This window comes from Schistocerca nitens, chromosome 4, assembly GCF_023898315.1.
Source record: "Schistocerca nitens isolate TAMUIC-IGC-003100 chromosome 4, iqSchNite1.1, whole genome shotgun sequence".
NCBI lineage: Eukaryota > Metazoa > Arthropoda > Insecta > Orthoptera > Acrididae > Schistocerca > Schistocerca nitens.
Genome location: NC_064617.1, coordinates 69,567,673 through 69,591,787, shown reverse-complemented (window position 1 = coordinate 69,591,787; position 24,115 = coordinate 69,567,673). Strand labels below are relative to the sequence as shown.

At 38.2% G+C, this 24,115-nt stretch overlaps 1 protein-coding gene across 1 annotated transcript in view; it reads left to right on the top strand.

Annotated features, from left to right (window-relative positions):
* Window positions 1–20,799, top strand: part of LOC126251758 (coiled-coil and C2 domain-containing protein 2A) — a 606,935-nt gene extending 586,136 nt beyond the window's left edge. The window contains exons 24-26 of the mRNA XM_049952374.1: window positions 6,356–6,585; window positions 14,482–14,617; window positions 19,884–20,799. Of these exons, the coding sequence (XP_049808331.1) occupies window positions 6,356–6,585; window positions 14,482–14,617; window positions 19,884–20,072 (555 nt within the window). The 3' untranslated portion in view covers window positions 20,073–20,799. The remainder of the gene's footprint in view (window positions 1–6,355; window positions 6,586–14,481; window positions 14,618–19,883) is intronic.
* Window positions 20,800–24,115: the final 3,316 nt, after the last annotated feature.

The window sequence follows — 24,115 nt, the reverse complement described above, 5'->3', positions numbered from 1 at the left end:
AAGGGGTATTGTACATTGGTTGCAGACAACATGATGATAGTGTTTCCCAATGGCAGTAGCATTTTTCAACAAGATAATGCACCATGTCACAAATCCATGTTCCAGTTGATGTGCGGGCCCCCCAATTTGCCAGATCTGAACCCAATCAGACACATCTGGGAAGTGAGTGAATGTGGCATCAGAGCTCATCGTCTCTGTCTGTGGAATTTTCGGGAATTAGGTGATATGTGTGCAGATGTGGTGCCAGACCCCTTCAGCAACCTACCAAGGCCTCATTGCTTTCATACCATGATGCATTGTGCAATGGAAGACTCTGCAAGAGAGGCGCTCAGTAACTCGGTACGAGCTTTTGTTGAAGTTTTGAGAACATACCTTCACTGAGGAGTCAAGCAGTATATTGCTCCCTCCTATGTATATCGTGCGAAGAGACCATGAGGATAAAATCAGAGAGATTAGAGCACACACAGAGGGATACCAACAATCTCTCTTTCCACGAGCAATATGAGACTGGAATAGAAGGGAGAACTGATAGAGGTACTCGAGGTACCCTCTGCCACACACCGTCAGGTGGCTTGTGGAGTATGGATGTAGATGTAGATGTAGATGTAGATGTAGATGCATCACTGATGTTATCTGTGCCAATGTGGACATGCCGGCTAATGTGGACATGCCGGCTATTAGATAGGTGGCTGATCAGTAGTGTTTGATACCTTATCAATTTCTGTGTTGTATTGGGAACTCTTGAGCCTGGTTGACCATGAGTATTGTCAGTACAAGCCAGGTAGGCTAATGTTCAACAGTTTAATCCTTGTATCTCAATATGATGAAACTGGGCTACACGAAAAACTCCCTTTTGCAACCAGTGACAAACTTCATTGAATGCAGTCACAGGAGAAATGGTGACAAAATATAATAGCTTCTGAGAACACAAGCTCACAACTCAACATTAATCCACAGATAACAGAACATACAAGTTGTCCAGAAACAATGCAGTAAACAAGGCACAGAAGAAACAAAAATGTAAAAAGCATTCATCAAAGAATAAACAAAATCAAACCGCATATATAAAACACAGTTCCTCTGGTGACTGGCCTGAAATGTGTGACAGTGCAGTGCTTGTAAACACATGCAAACAGCATGTGTGACATGACATTTTATTTATTTATTTACATGTCAAGTTTTGCAGGACCAAATTGAGGAGCAAATCTCCAAGGCAATGGAATGTGTCAGTTCATGAAATTACAACATAAAAGTAATAACAGATAAAAAAGTCAAGCCATAAATTTAAGTAAATACAATCAACAATATGACATAAGAATCAGCTTAATTTTTCAAGGAACTCCTCAACAGAATAGAAAGAGTGACCCAAGAGGAAACTCTTCAGTTTCGATTTGAAAGCGTGTGAATTATTGCTAAGATTTTTGAATTCTTGTGATAACTTATTGAAAATGGATGCACCAATATACTGCAAACCTTTCTGCACAAGAGTTAAGGAAGTCCAATCCAAATGCAGGTTGGATTTCTGCTGAGTGTTAACTGGGTGAAAGCTGCTTATTCTTGGGAATAAGCTGATATTGTTAACAAGAAATAACAGTAAATAATATATATATTGAGAGGCCAGTTTCAGAATACCCAGACTAGTGAACAAGGATCGACAAGAGATTCACTAACTCATGCCACTTATTGCCCAAACTGCCCGTTTCTGAGCCAAAATATCCTTTTAGAATGGGAAGAGTTACCCCAAAATATGACATAAGCGAATGAACATAAACAAAATAGACTAATGTTTGTGTTGAAAGATCATTTACTTCAGATACCGTTCGAATAGCAAATTGGCAGCATTAAGCCTTTGAACAAGATCCTGAACTTGGGCTTTCCATGACCGTTTACTATCTTTCTGAACACCTAGGAATTTGAACTGTTCAGTTTCACTAATCATATGCCCATTCTGTGAAATAAAAACGTTTGGGTTTTGTTGAATTGTGTGTTAGAAACTGTAAAAACTGAGTGAGTATTACTGTGATTTAACATTATTTTATTTTCTACAAGCCATGAAGTTATGTCATGAACTGCAATTTTTAAAACCGAACCAGTGTTGCACACAACGTTCTTTACTACCAAGCTATTGTCATCAGCAAACCAAAATATTTTAGAGTTACCCGTAATACTAGAGAATATATCATTTATATAAATAAGGAAGAGGAGTGGCCCCAGCACTGATCCTTGTGGCATCCCCCATTTGAGTGTATCCCACTCAGACCCCACATCACAGACATTCTTGACACTGTGAATAATGACCTTTGAAGTAGAAGGTGAACCAGTTGTGAGCTACTCCCCGTCTTCTGTAATGGTCCAACTTCTGGAGCAATATTTTGTAACCAACACAATCAAACACCTTAATTAAATAAAAAAATATGTCTAGTGTTCGAAACCTTTTTGTGACCCACTCAGTACTTCACAGAGAAAAGTTGTTAAACAACTTCTAAAGCCGAACTGTAAATTTGATAGCAAATTATGTGATATGAAATGATCAATTATCCTTACATACACAACTATTTCAATAACTTTAGCAAATACTGATAGCATAGAAATAGCTCTAAAATTGTCTACTTATCCCTTTCTCCCCTTTTATAAAACAGCTTTACTACTGAGTACTTTAATTGTTCAGGAACCTGACCATTCTTAAAGGAAAAATTACAAATATGGCTAAGTACAGGGCTAACAACTGCAGCACAGTACTTTAATTTTCTGCTAGGCACTCCATCATATCCATGAGCATCCTTAGTCTTCCTTGATTTAATTATTGACTCAATCTCCCCCTTGTCTATTATCACAGAGGAGTATTTCAGACATCAGTCTTGGAAAGGCATTTGCCAAGAGAGTTACGTGATTCCCTGTAGAAACTAAATTATTATTTAATTCACCAGCAATGCTTAGAAAATGATTGTTAAATACTGTACATATATCTGATTTATCGTTAACAGAAATATTTTTACTATGAACTGACTTTATATTGTTGACCTTGTGCTGCTGACTAGACACTTCCTTCACAACTGACCATATGGTTTTAATTTTGTCCTATGAATTAGCTATTCTGTTTGCATACCACATACTCTTTGCTTTCCTAATAACATTTTTAAGCACCTTACAATACTGTTTGTTATGGGCTACTATAGCTTGATTGTGACTACTTCTAACATTTTGATATAATTCCCACTTTGTTCTACATGATATCCTTATCCCACTAGTCAGCCACCCATGCTGCCTTTTACTGCTAGTACCCCATTTAGAACATTCTGATGGTCAAAGAGCATGAGAATGTGTCAAGGAAAGCATTACATTTGTCATCTATGTTATCGGCACTATAAATATCCTGCTACTCTTGTTCCTTGACAGGGTTTAAAAAACTCTCTATTGCTGTTAGATTAACTTCCCTACATTATTTGTAATTATATGTGATGTTTGTTTGAGTAAAAAAGACTTTTAGTGTAAAAATCTGTGCATCATGGTCTGAAAGGCCGTTCACCCTTTTACTAACAGAATGCCCAGCTAGTAATGAAGAATGAATAAAAATATTACCTATGGCTGTGCTACTGTTCCCCTGCACCCTAGCTGGAAAAAACACAGTCTGCATCAGATCATATGAATTTAGGAGATCTAACAACATCCTTTTTCTTGCACAGTCATGTACAAAATTATTACTGAAGTCACCACATATAATGAATTTCTGGTTTTTCCTATAAAGTGAATCAAGAACCCTCTCTAGCTTGAGCAGAAACACTCTGAAGTCATAGTTAGGGGACATATAAACAACAAAAATTAGAAGTTTAGTTTCAGTAAATTCAGCTGCCCCTGCACAACATTCAAATATCTGTTCAGTGCAGTGCCGTGATATGTATATGGACTCAAATGGAATACTGTTTTTTACAAACATAGCTACTCCTCCACTCCACAAGGAACTCCTTGAAAAACTGCCAGCTAATCTGTATCCCGGTAAAGGATGCCTTTGAATTGTCAAATTATTTAAGCGGTGGTCCGATATACCAATAATTTCAGAGTCAACATCTATAAGCAGTTCACTAACTTCATCTCTAATACCTCTTATATTTTGATGAAATATGCTAATTCCTTCTCTACTTGGAAACATGACGTCTTGTGAAGGTGATACCTTAGTTAGAGGGACTTCCTTTAAGCAGGTATATCTATCAGCTGACTTCAATCTAAAAAAAGTGTAGCTGTAACACCAACTACTACAGGAATTTTTCCATGAGTGATCTCACCACCACCACCACCACACACTACACTGTCACCTATAAGCTTTGCCAGCCTCCCCTTCCCATGCCTATTGAGGTGCAGGCCACGCCTAGTGAAACCCAATCTACTGATAGACTCAATGTGCACCACTGCAATGTGGCCCATGCCCTCTGCCATCAGTGCCTTCTCCAGCCCCATGTTAACGGGCCTAACAGCTGCACCAAGATGAGGCTGATTGTGATGCCCAACCCTGCACTAGGCTTCACAATTTGTGGTGACATGGTACTCACTCCTCAACACTTCGTGCAACTGCTGGCCCACACCTCTACTGTGTGAACTACCTTGCAGCAGAACCTTCTTCCTTCTGTGAGACTTTGCAACTGACTTAGTCCTCCTAGCTGCTGAGGCTGCTGCATGTTTCCTACACCTACAGTTACAAGAAGTTCCTCTCCCCTCAACTCTGAGAGTTGGTCAAATCTATCTAATATACGCTAAGTACAACTGTCTGAATACCTGATCCTCCTAGCTGCCTTCTTGCCAACTGCCAGTTCCCATTCCCCAGCACATTTCACCCTCCTCAACCTATTTAGTTCCTCCTTTGTGTATTTTAACTGCACCTGAAGGGCACAGATCTTCTTCTCCTGCTCCTATATCAACTTATTTCTACTACAGATTCTGCATTCCCAGGAGAGGATCTTTCTAGAATTCCCGTCAATGAAAATATTTTGAACAAATCCCTCACCGTAACCCACTACTCACAAACCTATGACACAGCCCACACTTCTCACTCATGGTAAAATTTTACAGTTACTGAAAAAAATTAATCGTCTACATTACTAAGTTCAGTTACACCAGTAGAACTATTTATAGAACTAACATAGTGATCTCAAAAGTTTCTCTCTGCTAAGAAAGCAACAACTTTTATTAATACTACTAAACCACAACTAATACCAATACCAACAAAACTTCACAAAATTTATTAGCTAAAACCAAAAATTCAAGTGGTCACTGAAATGCTCAATGAGGTTAAAACAGTGAATGAAAATTTTACTGAAATATTTCACTACAAACAATAGGAAACGTCAGCTGAAAACTAAAGCACGAAATTTACTAAATGACTTCAACGCACAGAAAACTAAAAAAAGAAAAAACACAGCAAGGGAACATTTCCAGAAGTTTATTAAATTGTTATTTCACCACAAACAGCATGAAACACTGTTGAAAACTATTAAATTTAATAACTGTATAACAGTGCATAAACAACTTTGTCAGCACTTAGCTTTATAACTGCTACAGCTGCAACATCACGCCACAAAATGTAAACACACTACTGAGGTGTGAGACTTGCACGAACGACATAAGCACACTCATGAATAGCAGACCAGTCGAGTCAATAACACAGAAAGAAAGACTGAAATTAATGAAAACTCACTAATAAGTTGCTTTTACAGCAAGTATTAACACAAATAAACTTTAAAATAAGTAACAGAAGACTAAAACCTTATAAAATATTGGCGAGCAATTTCAACAGCAGTCCAGCACACGTGACATCACACCAAAGAGACCAATGCAATGTAATGACAGACGGTTGCTATAAGTATAATTCGGCTAGCCCTTCAGAAGGCAAAATTTCAATATTACCAATAGACAGATTTAAAACTATTTGTGGTTAGCATAGCTGAATTCAACGCGTTAAATGTACCAGGAAAGCTGTTACATCCACAGTTATATTCAGCAGCTGCTGCTGGTATTCTGTTACCAGCTTACTTTCTACTAATTACCCTACTATATATCCAACACTGCTATCTATGTGCCACAAGGATATAAGTCTGTTTTCAGTGAATATTGCTACTTTTTGCAGCTGAAGACAGTCTTCAGCCCTGAAATCTCCATAACCCCAAGACTTTACAATGCTTATGCCATGTATGTATTTTTGCTTATGTGAGTACTTTTCCTATATTATTATTTCATAAGCAAATAAAGTAATTTCATTTGTTTAATTTCTTTTGTAAGACAAATGTCTTATTTCACAAACTTGAATAACAATTTTAAAATATTGCTGTAAAAGGTATTTTGTAAACTACTCATTTGTTTTTAATAGGTATGGGCAAATATTCAGAATGAAGAGATGCCCCATAGAACACGTTTTGATGTGAGCCGAAAGTCGGATTGGTATCCAGCATTTGGCAGAAATGTGAGTGCACCTACAGGAAGTGTTCAACCTCCATCACTTGAATATAGTGAGACATCCCTTTCAGCTGTGCAGCAACTGCAGGACAAAATTGAGAAATATTTGCAAAAGAATATTATGCAGTGGAGAAAAACATCGAGGTAAGAAAAAGTTAAGCATTACCTCTTATCACCGTCACACAGTACTGAATCTTTTCTTACTTCATTTTAATTCCTATTGAAATAGAATAAACAATAATATACTCTTTTTTTCTTTCACTTCTACATTTCACAATCCTCTATTCTGAGCCAAGGAGAGCAAAGTTTTGTTGAATGAAGTTTAAAAATATTTTTTTCATGAGATTTGCAAATTTATCATCATCTTCATTGTTAATTTACTGTATGATAGAAACTCTTTTCATACTACAATTTAAAAGCTATTTTGCCCTTAGCTGGGGGCAGGAGAAATGTTCAGCTACAGAAGCCAGCTGTTGATAGATAATGTGAGTATTCATAATTGTGAAACATTCTTCAGAGCTTTTCAGACTGTCAGTTGGTTGGCTGAGTTTTTACAAGTAGGTTACAATGGTATGTCCCCTGCCCCAAACACACCCTTCCTTCAGCCCTTGCATCAGTTTCAGAAGATGATGATGTCACATTACAAACCTTTCTTGTACTGATTCTGTGTGTTAATCTTTCAGAGCAGTATTTTGCTGGCAAAATGGTTCCAAATATGCTACTGATCAGAGTAATCAGCAGTGACACATAGAATTCAAAATAGATGGCAAGGTGTGCCACATAAAGTTTCATAATTTATTCTCAGCACAGATGCATAAGAAGAACATTTTCTGTGAGAAATGGCGTTCAGTAATGTGGGCACTTTCCACCTAAGCAAGAAGTTGAACTACCACGATATGAGAATTTGGCATTCAGAGCAGGCATGTGAGATAGTTTATCACAGGAGAAACTCTCCTAAACTTAACACTTGAAAGTGTTTGGGAATGGGCTTTTTCCACAATTGTAGCTTGATTTCAGTGAATTAGTTTTCCAGTTGAATGGAGTCCCACTGTACTGACACCAATATATTAGTAGTAACACAATTCACCAGCAGTAGATAGGCCATGCAGTTTCAAACAATTATGAATTTTCAACAGTTGTGAATCAAGGAGTAGACCATCTTGACTGTGTGTGTTTTTGTCTGTTTTCAACTTCTGTAGATGAACTGCAAAGTTGGTTTATGGCAGTAGTGACTTTAGACATATAATGGCTGCTTAAATGTCTCTGTGTGTTCTGTAATTAGTCTTCACAGTCCCTACAACATAGGTTAGTATATTTCCAGATTTCACAGTTCTTAGTGCTTCTTGAAACTTTCTAAGTAAGCTTTTATGGAATAGTTGACATCCATCTTCAAGTGTTTATCACTTCAGATTTTTCAGTATGTCTAAGGTGTTCTGCCATGGGTCAAACAAACCTGCTGCCATTCATACTTTCCTTCTTTGTCAATATTCAGTGTCCCCTATTGCCCTATTTGATATGGTCCACAAACTTGATCAGTATTCTAGGACATGTTGCACAAATGTTTTGTAAGTGATCTCCCTCATAGACTGACAGAATTTTGCCAACATCATTCCAACTAATCAAAGTTTGCTGCCACTTTTGTGTGACTGAGCCTGTGCAATATTTCCATTTCATGTTCACACAAATTGTTATCTCCAGTTATTTTTATGAGGTGGATGAGACCAGTTATGATACACTTCTTTTGTAGGATACTATAAGTTTGTTTTGTGGATTACATAATTTTACATTTTTGAACATTTGAGGCAAATTGCCAGTGTTTGCCCTCTTTGAAATTTTACCAAGATAATATTGGATGCTTGTACAGTTTTATATTGGACAATCACTTAGCTATGGCAGATTGATGCATGGAGCACAGGAACACCTAACAGAAAACAGCTTTCACATTACCTATTGCTTGAAAGCTAGTGTGAATGCAGTTTTCCATTACATATTTCTTTGCTCCACACACTGTTCCATGACTGGTGAGCAGCTGCTTTTTCCTTATCTTATGTACTGCTCCATCCAGGAATTTCCATTATTTTTATTCAAGTAGTATCTTATTATAGATAATTGCTTCACCTGCAAAAAGTCAAGAGATTACTATCAATATCATTTGCCATAACTCTCTGGGAAACACCTGAAGTTACTGCTACAGCTGTTGATGACTCTTCATCCAAGACAGTATGGTGTGTCCTCCACATCAAGAAAACCTCTATTTTGATTAGACTTAAATGTGCAAATGATCATAGACAGTGATTTGCGAGTTGTCGGAAAATCATGTTGTCAGATAAGTCTGATCTCTGTCTTGGCTTCAAGTGATACCCACAAGTTTAGTAGACAATCACTGTCATTCTGTTAACATACCAGGCAACTGTAACAGACCAGTGGCAAATTTGATGATATTGTCACTGATCTGGTGCATCACAAATAGTGGGTGTTCCCAGCAACAATTTCTGAGGACAAATATGTGGTGTCCCTTCTGACTATTCCTGTTCCCATATTATTGCTATTCACACAATGTTACTGATAAAACAAATATGAAATAAGGTCACTCAAAAAGGGGCTCTTCAGTATGGTTCAGAAATCTGTACCAGTGGTATTTGCACTCAGTTAAAGATAGTGTAGCAGCACCACATTAGTTTTTTAACTGAAATCTTAGAGTAAAGTAGATCTTTCATTGTTTGAGATGGCATTCCAGAAGATGCTTTCTCAAAAGTAATGTAGTAGCATTAATATGAAACTATATCTGTTCATTTGTATCACTATTAATGAAGTACATCATAAATTTTATATTTCATTCTTCTGACTGCTTAATGCCATAAACAGTCAGCAGTGTTTTTTCAGTTGTGTGTTGCCTTTGAAGATGACAGATATTTTCAACAAAACAAGTCCATCCATAAGTATTTTAACACTCCTTTTTAGAATACACTAATGCATATATTTTTTCAGATTTGCATCTAACAAAAGGTAAATTTCAAATTCTCTCAAAGTAATTATTTGCCACATGAAAGTGTGAAACTTCAGAAAATACAATATAGTTGAATTAAAAAGGACACAAAGAAAATGATTTATTATTATTTTTTGATTATTCCCTATTAAGAGAGTGATTAAACTTGACTAGTCACGATTTTTTCAAGGGCACAAAGAAAATGATCTATTATTATTATTTTTATTATTATTCCCTTTTAAGAGAGGAATTAACCTAGACTAGTCATGATTTCTTCTTCTTCCTTCATTCTTCCCAAATTCTCTTCATATGCTCACTGTGCTCTCTCTTGCATTCTTCCAATTATTTGTTTCCTGTTCTTTTCTCAGTTGGTTTTTGTTTAAGTTTATGTTTCTTTATGATGTTCCTGAACTGTTCTCGATTGTTTATGTTGTCTTATGTGATTCCCAGTTTCTTAACATCTTCTTCTGTTTCAATTATCCCCTTTGTCTTGTTGTTGCTAGTGTTTGCTGTGTCAAAGATTTGCCTTTTGAGCCTGTTCTTGTTAATACTGCCAATATGTCCATAAAATTTCATTCTCCTCTTTCCAAAGGTGTCCATTATTGTTTATATCTCTTTATAGATCTCTCTCTTGTTGTCCTCTTCATCCAAATTCCTTCATAAAACACTAGTCAATATATTTTCCTCAGAATTTTTCTTTCTTGCTTTTCAGTCTCTCTGATTTTGGTATGACTATGAATTACTGTAGTTTCTGCAGCACAGAGTGTTTCCTGTAGAATAACTGTGTTGTAATGCCTTATCTATGCATTGACAGAAACAGATTTTTATTTTAGTGATTCCAAGTGAGTTTATATGCTTTCTATAATTTGGAGATCTTTCTGATTGGCTCTGGAGTTCTGTCCTGATGGTTGGCTTATCTCTCCCAGATATTTTAAGTACACAGCTGGTGCCACTTTCCCATACTGAGTTTTAATAGGGAGATTATCTGCAAGCTTGCTTTCAATGTATTGAGTTTTCTTGTAGGAGATTTGTAGCCCAGTTTTCTGTGAGATTTTGTAAAGCTTCTCCAGTGCAAGTTTGGCTTCTTCTCTATTGTTGTTTAGAAGGCAAGGTCATCCGCAAAAGCCAAACAGTTCAAAATGATCCTCTGCTCTTTTTTACTCTCAAGTTGAATTCCCTTAATTTCCTTTTCCCATGTCCTCACAGTTTTTTTCCAGAACCATGTTAAATAGAAGGGGGAAGAGGCCATCTCCTTGATGAACATCAGGATGAATATGAACTGGTTCTAACATTTGTCCTATAAATTTAGAAGGTGTGTTTTTTAAGTAAGTACTGTTTTGAAATTTAAAAAAAGACATGCTATGGTATCTCAATAATTTTATTTTTACATGAAAGCTTGTACCTTAATCTACTTTTCTACATAATTTCCGTCAATATTGAGGCACTTGTCATAATGTTGTACCAGTTTTTTAATACCCTCCTCATAGATGTCTGCCGGCTGACTTGTTAACCATTGCATCACCACTGTTTTGACTTCATCATCGTCTTGAAGACGCTGACTGCCCAGGTGTTTCTTCAAGTGCAGGAACAGATGGTAGTCACTGGGCACAAGATCAGGGCTGTACGAAGGATGATCTAGAGTTTCCCATCGAAAAGATGTGATGAGATCTTTGGTCTGATTCACTACATGCGGACAGGCATTGTCTTGCAGAAAAATGATGCCCTTGCTCAACTTCCATGGACTGTTGCTTTGATTCTGGTGTGATGTAGGCCACCTATGTTTCATCTCCCATAACAATTTGGCTTAAGAAATCATCACCATCATTGTGGTACCGCTCAAGGAAAGTCAATGCCCTGTCTAAACGTTTGATTTTGTGCACGTCCGTCAACATTTTCGGTACCCAACGTGCGCACAATTTTCGGTAATTCAAGTGCTCGGTCACAATGCCATACAAAACACTATGAGTAACATTAGGAAAGTCATCCCGCAAGGAAGAAATTGTGAAGTGTCTGTTTTCTCTCACCTTATTGTCCACTTCCTGCACCAAACTTACATTAACTACCGAAGGACACCCACTTCGTTGTTCATCATGCACATTTGTGTGGTCATCTTTAAATGCTCTCACCCACTTTCTTACCATTCCATCACTCATAATGTTTTCTCTGTAAACTGCACAGATCTCAGGATGAATATCGATCGCTTTTAGGACTTTAGCACTAAGAAATCTTATAACAGCCCATACTTCACAGTCGGCGGGACTCACGATTATTGAAGGCATCTTAAACACTCAGTACACAACATAAAGAAGGAAGAATCAAACCGTAATGGTGTCAATGCATAGATTAAGGTACAGGCTTTCACGTAAAAATAAAATTATTGAGATAACTTAGCACATCTTTTTTTAATTTAAAAACGGTACTTACTTAAAAAACATGCCTCGTATCTATGGAGGTTGTACCTGTTAATGTCTATTGGATAACTGATCTTGTTTTGTTGTCAATCTTGAATTCCTCTGAAGTGTGGAATGATGTTTGTCTACCCATTGAATCATAAGCCTTTTTAAAGTTGACAAAAGTTACCACAGTATTTCTACACCTTCTCATTTGTAAGATTGTCTTCAGGTTCCATTATCTGTTCAATGCAAGAAAATGATTTACCACTGCAACTAGTAAAAACTCAACAACTTTTGTACAATATCTAAATTTATAATGCAAAGTAAGAATATATAATGTATTTCATACACACAGATCTTACCATTGGGTAAGTAATTCTGTAATTGGTCTGCAACCAGTATGACTGTGCAGAATCATATTTGTGGGAGATGAGCATCAGAATAATTTAGTTACTGGCAAGGCCTATTATGACTGTAAACTAACATCACAAAAGTGTTTTTTTGTGTGTGCAGCATTAATTGAAGCATTGTGTATCATTAAGCAGTCATAAAATTTGCCCATGCATTGTTATATACACGGTGATTATAATTAAAGTTAAACTTTCAAAACACTCTATAAATAAAGCCACTGCTCAGAATGACATCAAATGGCAACAGAATATTATCGGAGAAAGGGGAAAACGTGTGGCAGAAGGAAAAAAAATACTGTGAAAATTGATCAGTAGATGGCACTGTATGTGTCAGAATACGTAAATGAAAACACCTGTCATGCGCATGACCCATTGAAGTGGGTATAAACACGCTGGGTACACGGATTTTCCTCCTTTAGCACTGCGACATTCACCATGACTGTCTCAATGCGTGATCATGCTCTGCTTGTAAAGCTGTATTACAAGAATGATGACTGTGCATGTGTCACTCTGCAGAAGTTCTGGACACTGAAGGGTTTGAAAAAAAGCGTTGGTCCGGTGACTGCCGTAGGTCTGGAGAAAATGATTTGGAAATTCCAAAACACGGGTTCTTTTGGTGTGCAACCTGGTAGAGGGAGGAAACAAACTGATTTGACGTCAGTGGAAGCAATGCAGGAGGAGACGAGAGGTGGTGTGCAAACATGTAGTGCACGGAGAATTGCCCAAACATTGGACATACTCATGATCACGGTGTGTAAAATCCTATGAAACATCTTTCTCTGCTATCCATTAAAAATTACCCATGTGCATGAGTTGCTTCCTGTTGAACTGCCTGCAAGAGAGAATTTTGTTTCAGAATTTCTTGCTTGCATGGATAGACGAAGCCCACTTCAATCTGACAGGATGTGTCAATACACAGAATTGTCGAATATGGGCAATGGAAAATCTACAAACAAATCAACCAGTACCACTTCATCCTGAAATGGTCACTGTGTGGTGTGGGTTTATGGCATCATTTATCATAGGGCCATATTTTTTTGAAGAGACAGGTGCTTCCAGTTCTGTTACCTGTACCGTCACTGGTAAGTGCTATGAGTGTCTTTTACATAACCACATCATTCCAGCTCTCCAACAGCATGGATGTGTGGATGGGATCATTTTTATGCAAGGTGGCACACTTCCGCACATTGGAAATCCAGTTTAGCAGCTGCTGAAGTCCATTTCAAAAATGCTAGAATTATCAGCTGCCATTTCCCTACAGCCTGGCTGTCCCGATCACCTGATCTTAATCCCTGTGATTCTGGCTGTGGGGCTGTCTGAAAGGTGTTATGTTCAGTGTTCCAATTGCAAACTTAGCTGCACTGAAGGCATGCACTGCGCAAAACATTCTAAATGTGATGCTGGAAACACTTCAGTCAGTTGTGGAACATGATGTTTCTGTTTCTACCTGTTGCAAAAATTGGTAGACAGCATATTCAACATGTTTTGTGCCAGTCATATGGAAATTAATAATCTGATTTGATTTTGATTGATGCTTTTTATGCAGTTTTTGGCCTCAGGACAGTTAAAAACTGATTTTTCCCATCCGATGTGATATGACATTGCTGTCGTGGATGGGATTACATAACTAACAGTGTCACATCTGCACACCCATGCACACTTAGTAGTACAGTTTGTTTAACATCAGACATACACCTTAGGCTTTATTGTATAATTCATTTGTCATTTGTAGTTGACCACTATTAAATTATGATGCTCACAGTGCCATCTATTGCTACATTTTGTAATGATTTATGTTGTTCTGCCATTCGTTTTCCCCCTTGTCCAATAATGTTCCATTGCAATTTGACATCATTCTGACCAGTGGTGTTATCTCTACAGTGCTTTGAAAGTTTAATTTTAATTATAATCACCTTGTACTTTGGGAATCAATATCAATGAGCTGAGTACATATATTGTGTATAACACACCCAAGCCAAACATGCTACAAATTCAGCACCACAGAATGAAGACAAGCTCTTCCCCAAAGCAGATGAAGCAGATGTATCTTTTTTTCTACATGATTATATTCTTCAGCTATTCACAAATGGTAGTGGCAATGGTCTCCAGATGAACTACGATCATTGACAACATTGGCAGTTCGTGTGTAGATAAAATATGTATCTGCAGCAAACTTGAAGTGCTTTTGAGCAATTATAATGCTGAGAGGCTAACATATTTTGAACTAAATAATATGTACATATTTTTACAGGACAATTTGGAACCGTTACTGTATTGCAATTTTACGGAAGTTATTGCCTGAAATGGAGACAGCTTCTTTGAAATCCAAAGAATTGGGTATAGCTGAACATATTCACGAACTACAACAAATACTAGGGTCACACAAGGCAAGTATATAGCTTTTAGTTGTATGCAGGAAATCAAACATTAAAAAGTTTCACAGCCCTTCAAACAGCTGGGGCATGCTGATGTCAGCGTCACGGTACGTTCATTCATTTATGAAGTTTCATGTCAACAGTCAGTCAGTTCAGCAACAACAATAACATTCATAAATGTAATGTATGTCACACGGAAAGTAACGATGAATTCAGCTGTAAAACTATTTGACTACTTAGGCAAATATATCAAGACTTCAATACATGATAAAATTAGCTTTAAATACCAACTTAAATAATCTCTACTAGGCAACTCCTTCCATTCCATAAAATCTTTAAATATTCTGCACGTCCAGGGCCTCGCTGCGATGGAGCACTTCCTTTCACGCCGATCACCTGCCACACTACCTAAAACCTCTTTCCTCATTACCTTAGCCAGCTTCATCCTGCCCCACAACTTCTTCACTTTTGAAGGCCGGACATACCAACAATTAAAGGGAACAGCCATGGGTACCAGGATGGCCCCCTCGTACACCAACCTATTCATGGGTCGCTTAGAGGAAGCCTTCTTGGTTACCCAGGCCTGCCAACCCAAAGTTTGGTACAGATTTATTGATGACATCTACATGATCTGGACTCACAGTGAAGAAGAACTCCAGAATTTCCTCTCCAACCTCAACTCCTTTGGTTCCATCAGATTCACCTGGTCCTACTCCAAATCCCATGCCACTTTCCTTGACGTTGACCTCCATCTGTCCAATGGCCAGCTTCACACGTCCGTCCACATCAAACCCACCAACAAGCAACAGTACCTCCATTATGACAGCTGCCACCCATTCCACATCAAACGGTCCCTTCCCTACAGCCTAGGTCTTCGTGGCAAATGAATCTGCTCCAGTCCGGAATCTCAGAACCATTACACCAACAACCTGACAACAGCTTTCGCATCCCGCAACTACCCTCCCGACCTAGTACAGAAGCAAATAACCAGAGCCACTTCCTCATCCCCTCAAACCCAGAACCTCCCACAGAAGAACCACAAAAGTTCCCCACTTGTGACAGGATACTTTCCAGGACTGGACCAGACTCTGAATGTGGCTCTCCAGCAGGGATACGACTTCCTCAAATCCTGCCCTGAAATGAGATCCATCCTTCATGAAATCCTTCCCACTCCACCAAGAGTGTCTTTCCGCCGTCCACCTAACCTTCGTAACCTGTTAGTTCATCCCTATGAAATCCCCAAACCACCGTCCCTACCCTCTGGCTCCTACCCTTGTAACCGCCCCCGGTGTAAAACCTGTCCCATGCACCCTCCCACCACCACCTACTCCAGTCCTGTAACCCGGAAGGTGTATACGATCAAAGGCAGAGCCACGAGTGAAAGCACCCACGTGATTTACCAACTGACCTGCCTACACTGTGACGCATTCTATGTGGGAATGACCAGCAACAAACTGTCCATTCGCATTAATGGACACAGGCAGACAGTGTTTGTTGGTAATGAGGATCACCCTGTGGCTAAACATGCCTTGGTGCACGGCCAGCACATCTTGGCACAGTGTTACACCGTCTGGGTTATCTGGATACTTCCCACTAACACCAACCTATCCGAACTCCGGAGATGGGAACTTGCTCTTCAATATATCCTCTCTTCTCGTTACCCACCAGGCCTCAATCTCCGCTAATTTCAAGTTGCCGCCACTCATACCTCACCTGTCATTCAACAACATCTTTGCCTCTGCACTTCCGCCTCGACTGACATCTCTGCCCAAACTCTTTGTCTTTGAATATGTCTGCTTGTGTCTGTATATGTGTGGATGGATATGTGTGTGTGTGCGAGTGTATACCCGTCCTTTTTTCCCCCTAAGGTAAGTCTTTCCGCTCCCGGGATTGGAATGACTCCTTACCCTCTCCCTTAAAACCCACATCCTTTCGTCTTTCCCTCTCCTTCCCTCTTTCCTGACGAGGCAACCGTTGGTTGCGAAAGCTAGAATTTTGTGTGTATGTTTGTGTTTGTTTGTGTGTCTATCGACCTGCCAGCGCTTTCGTTTGGTAAGTCACATCATCTTTGTTTTTACATATAATAATATAAAGTGTTTGATGTAGTGACATGAAGTGGGAGACATAGCAAGGTTGTGTGAAAGTTGCTGTAGGATTGTGCAGGGAAAGGATGGTGGACTGCTAAGTGCAGCATGGGGGGCTGTAGTTGGGGGGATTTGGGGAGGGACAGGGGGGTGGGGGGATCAGAGAAGGGGAAAGGCTGGAATGGAAACAGGGAAGGGGATTGAGGTAGGTGGGGGGCAGGAATGAGCAAAGGTTGAGGCCAAGGGGGTTATGGGAATGAAGAATGTGTCACAGGGAGAGCTCTCACCTGGGCCATTCAGAAAAGCTGATTTTAGTGGGAAGAGTCCAGACAGCACAGGCTGCGCAGCAGTCACTGAAGTCAAGCACACAGTGATTATCGAAGTGCACTGCAATTGGGTGGTCCAGCTGGCTCTTGGGCACAGTTTGGCCATGGTCATTGAAGTGGACAGACAGCTTGTTAGTTAGTGGCTGTGCCCACATAGAATGTTGCATCATGGTTGCAGTTAAGTTGGTAGACCATATGTTTGTGTTCGCTGATGGCTCTTCCTTTTACAGGGCAGGAGATGCCTGGGACAGGACTGGAATGGGTGGTAGTGGGAGGACATGTATGAGACGGGTCTTTCATCTAGGTCTCTTACAAGGATATGATCCATGAGGCAAGGGATTGGCCACAGGAATGGAATAGGGATGGACAAGGACATTGCATAGGTTGAATGGGCAGTAAAACACCACTGTGGGGTAGACATTCCTGGACATGATGAGTGGTGGTTGAAACCGTGGTGGAGACTGTAATCCAGTTACTCCAGTCCTGGGTGGTAATGGTTCACAGATAGAGCAGTGGAGACAAGGTGTGGGAGATCCATTTCTGGATGAAATGTGAAGGGTAATTTCAGTCTTTGAGGCCCTCAGTGAGACCCTTGGTATATTTGGAGAGGGACTGCTCATTGCTGCAGACGTGAAAACCCCAAGTCATAAGCTGTATTGAGACATCTCAATACAAACCCACAATCACTGCAGTAAAACATGAAAATATGACATGCAAACAAGATGTATAGTTGCAGGTGAAGCACAAGCCAATCATTTATGCAAAGCAAATAAAATCACACTTCATGCTGTGTGCCAATGTACTATACTAAAAATGCAAGGGGACTCAATAATGTGTTAATTAAACACAGTAAAAGAAATGTATCTGACCTGATAATAAAGATTTTGATTTGGTTTTGGGTGTCTAGTATAACACAAAAATATACGCCAAATAATATTGAATCTGAAACTTGTTGAATGAATGGGACATCACAGTTTGATTGACATAATCTCAGATCAGGGTATTAACAAACTAATTCTCACATCTATTAAACTACACACAGAGTTTTTTTTTTTTTAGGGAACTAAGTGTATGCACGTACATTAAACTTCTACCTCAGAATTGATTGATCATGGTGCTAGTTACGATTGATCATAGTGCTAGTTAATGGCATTAAGGCAGTAAGTGAAGTGATTTGATCTGCTTATCACATTGTGTTGGCATCTCATTTCTATGTTTTTGTAATTAGTTAGACACCGAAGTGCTCCAGCATGGGATAAAGGACATAATCCCACTATCCCTTATTTTGTGTAAGTTGAATGGTAAGTTCTGATTTTTTTTTCCATAATGGATATGAGGTCATGGTTGTAAAAATAAATGTTACAATGTCAACTCAGCCACCTATTGCCATGTAAAAAACACTAGAATTTATGTGTTTCAAAGGCCAAGTCTTGATCTTCATAATTACTGCACAGGAAACCTCGAAGCTCCAATATAAAACCTGAACAAGAACAATAAAAATAATAAAATAATGTGACTACTTCCCTTGCTGTTGTGCCTGCTTAATCACTGTCAACTGATGATATAGTTAAAATGAAATGGAGTATGTTGTCCATAGGTATTGGCAATGTCACAATAACAGCCCTGTATGTACACTACTATGTATCTTCTAGAATGCTGTTTCCCACAGACCAACATTGAAATAATGCAAGTGAGCTCTGCATGAATGTAAATATTAAAGCAAAAAGATATTGAAGAAACAAGGATGATGTATAACAATGTATGGTATCCTGAAAATGCAGATCCCGTCATGAATGGGAAGCTAATAATAATTACATACATTAAATATGATCTGCAAAGTTTGTGAAATAAATATTTGTGTCACCTGTAAGCTGTTCATTCAATGTATTATGATTTGTCACACTATGAATGGTAATATCCAATTGTTCTAGTACATCCAGTTTCTTGCCCTGGGACATATTCATCAGTTCCCAACATGGGATGTTACATTTTTCTTCATTTCATGATAACCTGTACAGCTCATTAGATCTGCAAGATTTATTTCCACTGGAAATGAAAAGACCAAAAATAAAACAAGTTTTGCTATACTTATTGGAGGAACTGTTGCTCCATTATTGCATAATTTGTGCTTGCAAATTCTTTGACTTTTGTAATGTAAGTCTTTTTTTATAGAAGCAGCTGCTGCTTTTCTTCCTTCCGTTGCTCCCCCTCCTCATATTCCTACTACTTCTACTACTACAACTACGGCTTAATGCACGGATTGTCTTACATAAAATATGCTTGAAACACTTGCTAACCATTAAATGCAACTGTGCATATTTATGTTCATGCTGTGATATATGCCATTCTGTCTATTGGTTTTGATAATCAGATCTAGTTTGTTGTCATATATATACTGTGCAGTTGTGCTATTGTTGATGCAGCCAGTCCAAATGCTACTTTGATGCAGCTGTACATGCCAGTCTGTTCTGTGCTGTTCATTTCCGCATCATAGATCTGTTGCAATCTGCATCCATATGAACCTGCTTACTGTGTTCAAATCTTGGTCACTTTTATACTCCTTCCAATCATCCTCATCTACACACACACACACACACACACACACACACACACACACACACACACACACACACACACACACACTCTTTCCTTCAATTACTAACTGACATGTCCTATATCCTGGTAAAAAAAGATCTACGGATGAATAAAGCTACTACTACTACTACTACTACTACTCCTTGATGCCTTTGAATGTTTTCTACCAACCTGTCTCTTCTTTTAGTTGAAGTTTGTGAAATACTAAATACTAAAAATTAAAGTAAAATTACATGTTCATTAATTTGCTAATACTGTATAATATGTCTTTAGGTTTGTGGATTTCCTATCAATATGCCATACACCAACATGGAAGCTATTAATGAGACAGTGAAAGCTACAGGTGTCCATAATACTGAGAATGAAGAAACTGAATTTGCACTTGCAGTATATGTTCATCCATACCCTGGCAATGTTCTCTCAGTGTGGATATATGTAGCATCACTCATAAAAAGGAGGTGAACTATTAAACTGGTTCTTAGATATTGGTTGGTGAACTATTATTGGTGTATCAGACCATTATTACTCACAAGCTGCTGCTGATAGCCTTTCTTTGTGTATTTGTGATTATAAAAGTTCTGCATGTCCAAAGAAGGTACCGAAGTATTTATACTTTTACACACACACACAGCTGCAGGAATATTATTTAGGTATGTTGTATCATCCAAACTCCACTAATGTCCTTTTATCTATGTTTCTGTTCGGCTTTAGTACCCTAATAAGACTGCTGCTACCATTCAGGTAAGATCACAAATTACAAATGATGGAATGGAACAGTTCACATCCAATGTTTGATTTATTTATTTATTGTTAGGCTATCAGAAAACAGATGAAAATAAAATTTATATTACAGCGAGATAGATAGATATCCAGCAATCACAGGCCCTACAGCCCACTTGCTGCTTCCACAAACTGCCTCCATTCCTTCCTGTTATTACAGCTAGTTCATCTTAAATAAGATAACATTTATATCCTCCTCTGGTAAAGCCTTCAAGCGAAATCGTACTTGGGCACGAACTGTCTTCTATATCAAAACCATTAACAGAAGATAACTTGCAGCATACTGAAGAAGAGACCATGGTGAACAACATATGTGTAACTGTGAAGAAAATCATTGTCATGTTAAATTGTGACCATAGCATAAATAAATTGTTCTTGGCACTGGATATAGTGTTATAAGACAGATTGTAAAACTAGTTCATAAAATAAAATAAATATTTTATACTGAATGCTAAAGCTTGCATTTCATAATTCTGTTGTATATTTCCTGACCAGTGCAATGCATGTGAAACATACTTTCAGATAAAAACATCTGATTACAGTGGATCAAGAATCATTCAAGGAACTGATCAGTAGACTTAAATGTAATGCAGCAGAAATCATGTTGAGCACAAATGTTCTATTTATTTATTCACTTATCTATGCTTTGTGTAATTTGGCATTCAGGATAAATACATTATGTTATAGGACAGGACATTGTATGATACTAGGTGACATAATGTGACATCATGACACGATGAAATGGATGCTTGTTTATGCACCACTTCTAGTGCAAGTTAGAAACATCTGACAAAGAAAAAAGGGATATTACAATTAATGTAATATAAATAAAAATAAATAATGTAAGTCTTGTATATGATGCCAAAGTCAAAGGCCTATTTCAGTTTAGTGAAACTAGGACCATTCACCTAATCTGCGAATCACTTCTCCCATTTTGGTGATACCACATTTATGAATTTTGAGGCAAGTGTTCATTAACCCCATCACAGCCACCATATACTGGAGTTCAGTTTTATGTTCTGTTCTCAGACCTTGATACTTTGAAAAAGCCATTAGGGAAACATTTGATAAACACACTGATGCTAATATGAGATAGATTAAGCCAGTTCCAAAGAAGTAAGAGAGGTTTTGTGACTCGATTAAAGCAACAGCCCAGAGAAGCATTCAACAAAGAGTCAGAAAGGACATTACACAAGAGTGTAATGAAAAAAAAAAACAGACAGACTTGATGCTGAATTTAAAGAAATCAACTCCCATGAAACAGCTTCAGAACTCTTGAAAACTGTTGAGAGTATAAATTTCAATAATTATAGCAAGAAAGCCTAGTCTTTCATTCATATACTGGACTCCTTGCAACAGTATCAAGAAATTGTGTGATAGTTAATATAGAATCCATTACAAATCACCTTACCTCAACTTCCACATTAACTGCCAGTAAGATATTTAGTAAAAGAATCGAAAGTGAACTAATTAAGATGAAATGAATGGCTCAGTGACATGATTTCTGTGCTTAACCACTTTCATCTTTCAATGTGCAGGAAGACTTAAACTACCACCAGAGTGAAAAGTCTGCAGACTTTTGTGGCATTTTCCCAGAACTGCTCAAATTCTGTGGTTGTGCTACCAAACAATGGCTTACTTCTTTTTTCAGCTGCATATTATGGCCAGAGTACCACCATTCTTCAAGAAAGTTAATGTCATTGCACTGTTGAAACCATGGAAGGATTGAGACCTTCCACAAAGTGACGGACCAATTACACTGCTCTCTGCTACGTACTGATTACTCAAAAGTTTGATACTAAACAGAATAGCATCGCCAACTGAAACACTAATCTCAGCAGAAAAGAAGCAGGATTCTGCCACCAATCATAATTGCAGGGGCAAGGTCATCTCCTTAAGCACCTATATGGGAACTGGCATATAGAAGAAAGAAAAAAAGTGATTATGTGTTCCTAGATCTGCCTGCAGCATGTGGCACAGTCTGGAGAGAAAGAGTTATAATGAAACTGTTGAGTGCAGTTCCCTCCAAAAAGATCACCTCCATATTGAACAATATACTGAATAACTACATATTCCACATTTAATCTGAACACATGCAGAATAAATCCAAAAAAACTGAAAAATGGCTCATCTTGAGGTTCAGTTGTCTCCCATACACTGTTAAAGCTCTATATCCACAACCTACCAGAAACTGTGCCTCTCAAATTTAAACGTGTCAGTGACGTCTGTCTAGCGATCAAGTGGACCAGTCTCTCAGAAATAGAGGAAATAGTGGCAGTGGACATGAGTATATTAGATGAATATTTCAGAAAGTGGAAGCTGAAACCAAACCTGCTGAAACAGAAGTTTCAACATTCTAGATGAGCAACAAATGCACAAATTAATGTTCACAGGTTAATATTCAGAGACAATGAATAACAATGGAACTGCAGTCCAAACTACCTGGACATCGCCTTAGGTAGGTCACTAATCTGCTGGCACTATCTTTGGGAACAGCTGTAAAAGTGAAAAACCACAATAATTTATTGCAGAAGTTATTTGGTACTTCTTGGGGGAGCTGTCACAAACACTTTTTTGAACAACAGCTCTGACTGTAGTATATTCAGTACTGTTCAGACATATGGCTCAACAATTTCTATACTCACCTAATGAATGTTAAGTTTTGACAGACGCTGTGCACTGTATCTGGTATGCTTTGCTTATGCCTGTTCAGTGGCTCCTGTTGCTAAGCAACATCACTCCACCTCACTTTAGAAGATAGCAAGGTTTCACTTGGTTATGGACAAAAATATAAAGGAACTACTCTGTACATGATAGCATGAGCCAGTTAACCAGCAGTTCCAATCCTGGAGTTGCCTATAAAACAGAATGGTTATCATCATCCCAGCAAGGCATCTCACAAGCTGAAAACCAACTATCAAATTTATGTTTCTCAGTGCAGACTGAATTGTATAAGATGTGGGACTAGGAAAACAGCTGCTAATCTCTACAGCCTCAGATGGTAAACTCTCTAAGCAGCGACTGTAATTAGATGGCACAGACAGTGCAACACATTGTTCAGGAATTCCCATTTCCTGCATTCGTTGTAGCCATGGGAGAACTATTCAAGCTGCTTCAAAATAAATTACCATAAGTGGTTGGAAAATATAGCCATTGATCTTCAACTTTTCCTTTCGTTTATATAACTGGTTGTTTAGAATTTCTTTATTTGTAATTTTTAATGTATTCATGATTGTTTAAGACCAAAAAACACTAAACAAATAATTAAGTAGCCTGTGCAGTGAAAGTAAAAGTAAACCTGCATTCTAGATCCATATCTGAATACATACTTTGTGAACCCACAGCAATGTGCATGGAAGGATTTCTTCCCATTCCCATCATGTATGACTGATTAAACACCTCCATGCATCATGTAATTAATCTCTTCTTGTCTTTTTGGACACTACAGGAGAGACAGGTAGGTGGCTAAAGAAAGTTTCTAGATTCTTTAGTTAATAATAGTTTTGAAATTTTGTAAGTAGATTTTCAGAGGATAATTGACACTTATATTCAATTACCAGCTAATTCAGATTTTTCAGCATTTCTGTGATGCTCTCCCATAAGTCAAGGGGGACCACCTGAGCCACTCTTCTTTCTATACATTCAGTATCCCCTGTTAGTCCTATTTGTTATGGGTCCCACACACTTGAGCAATATTATAAAATGGAACAGACAAAGTCCCCTTT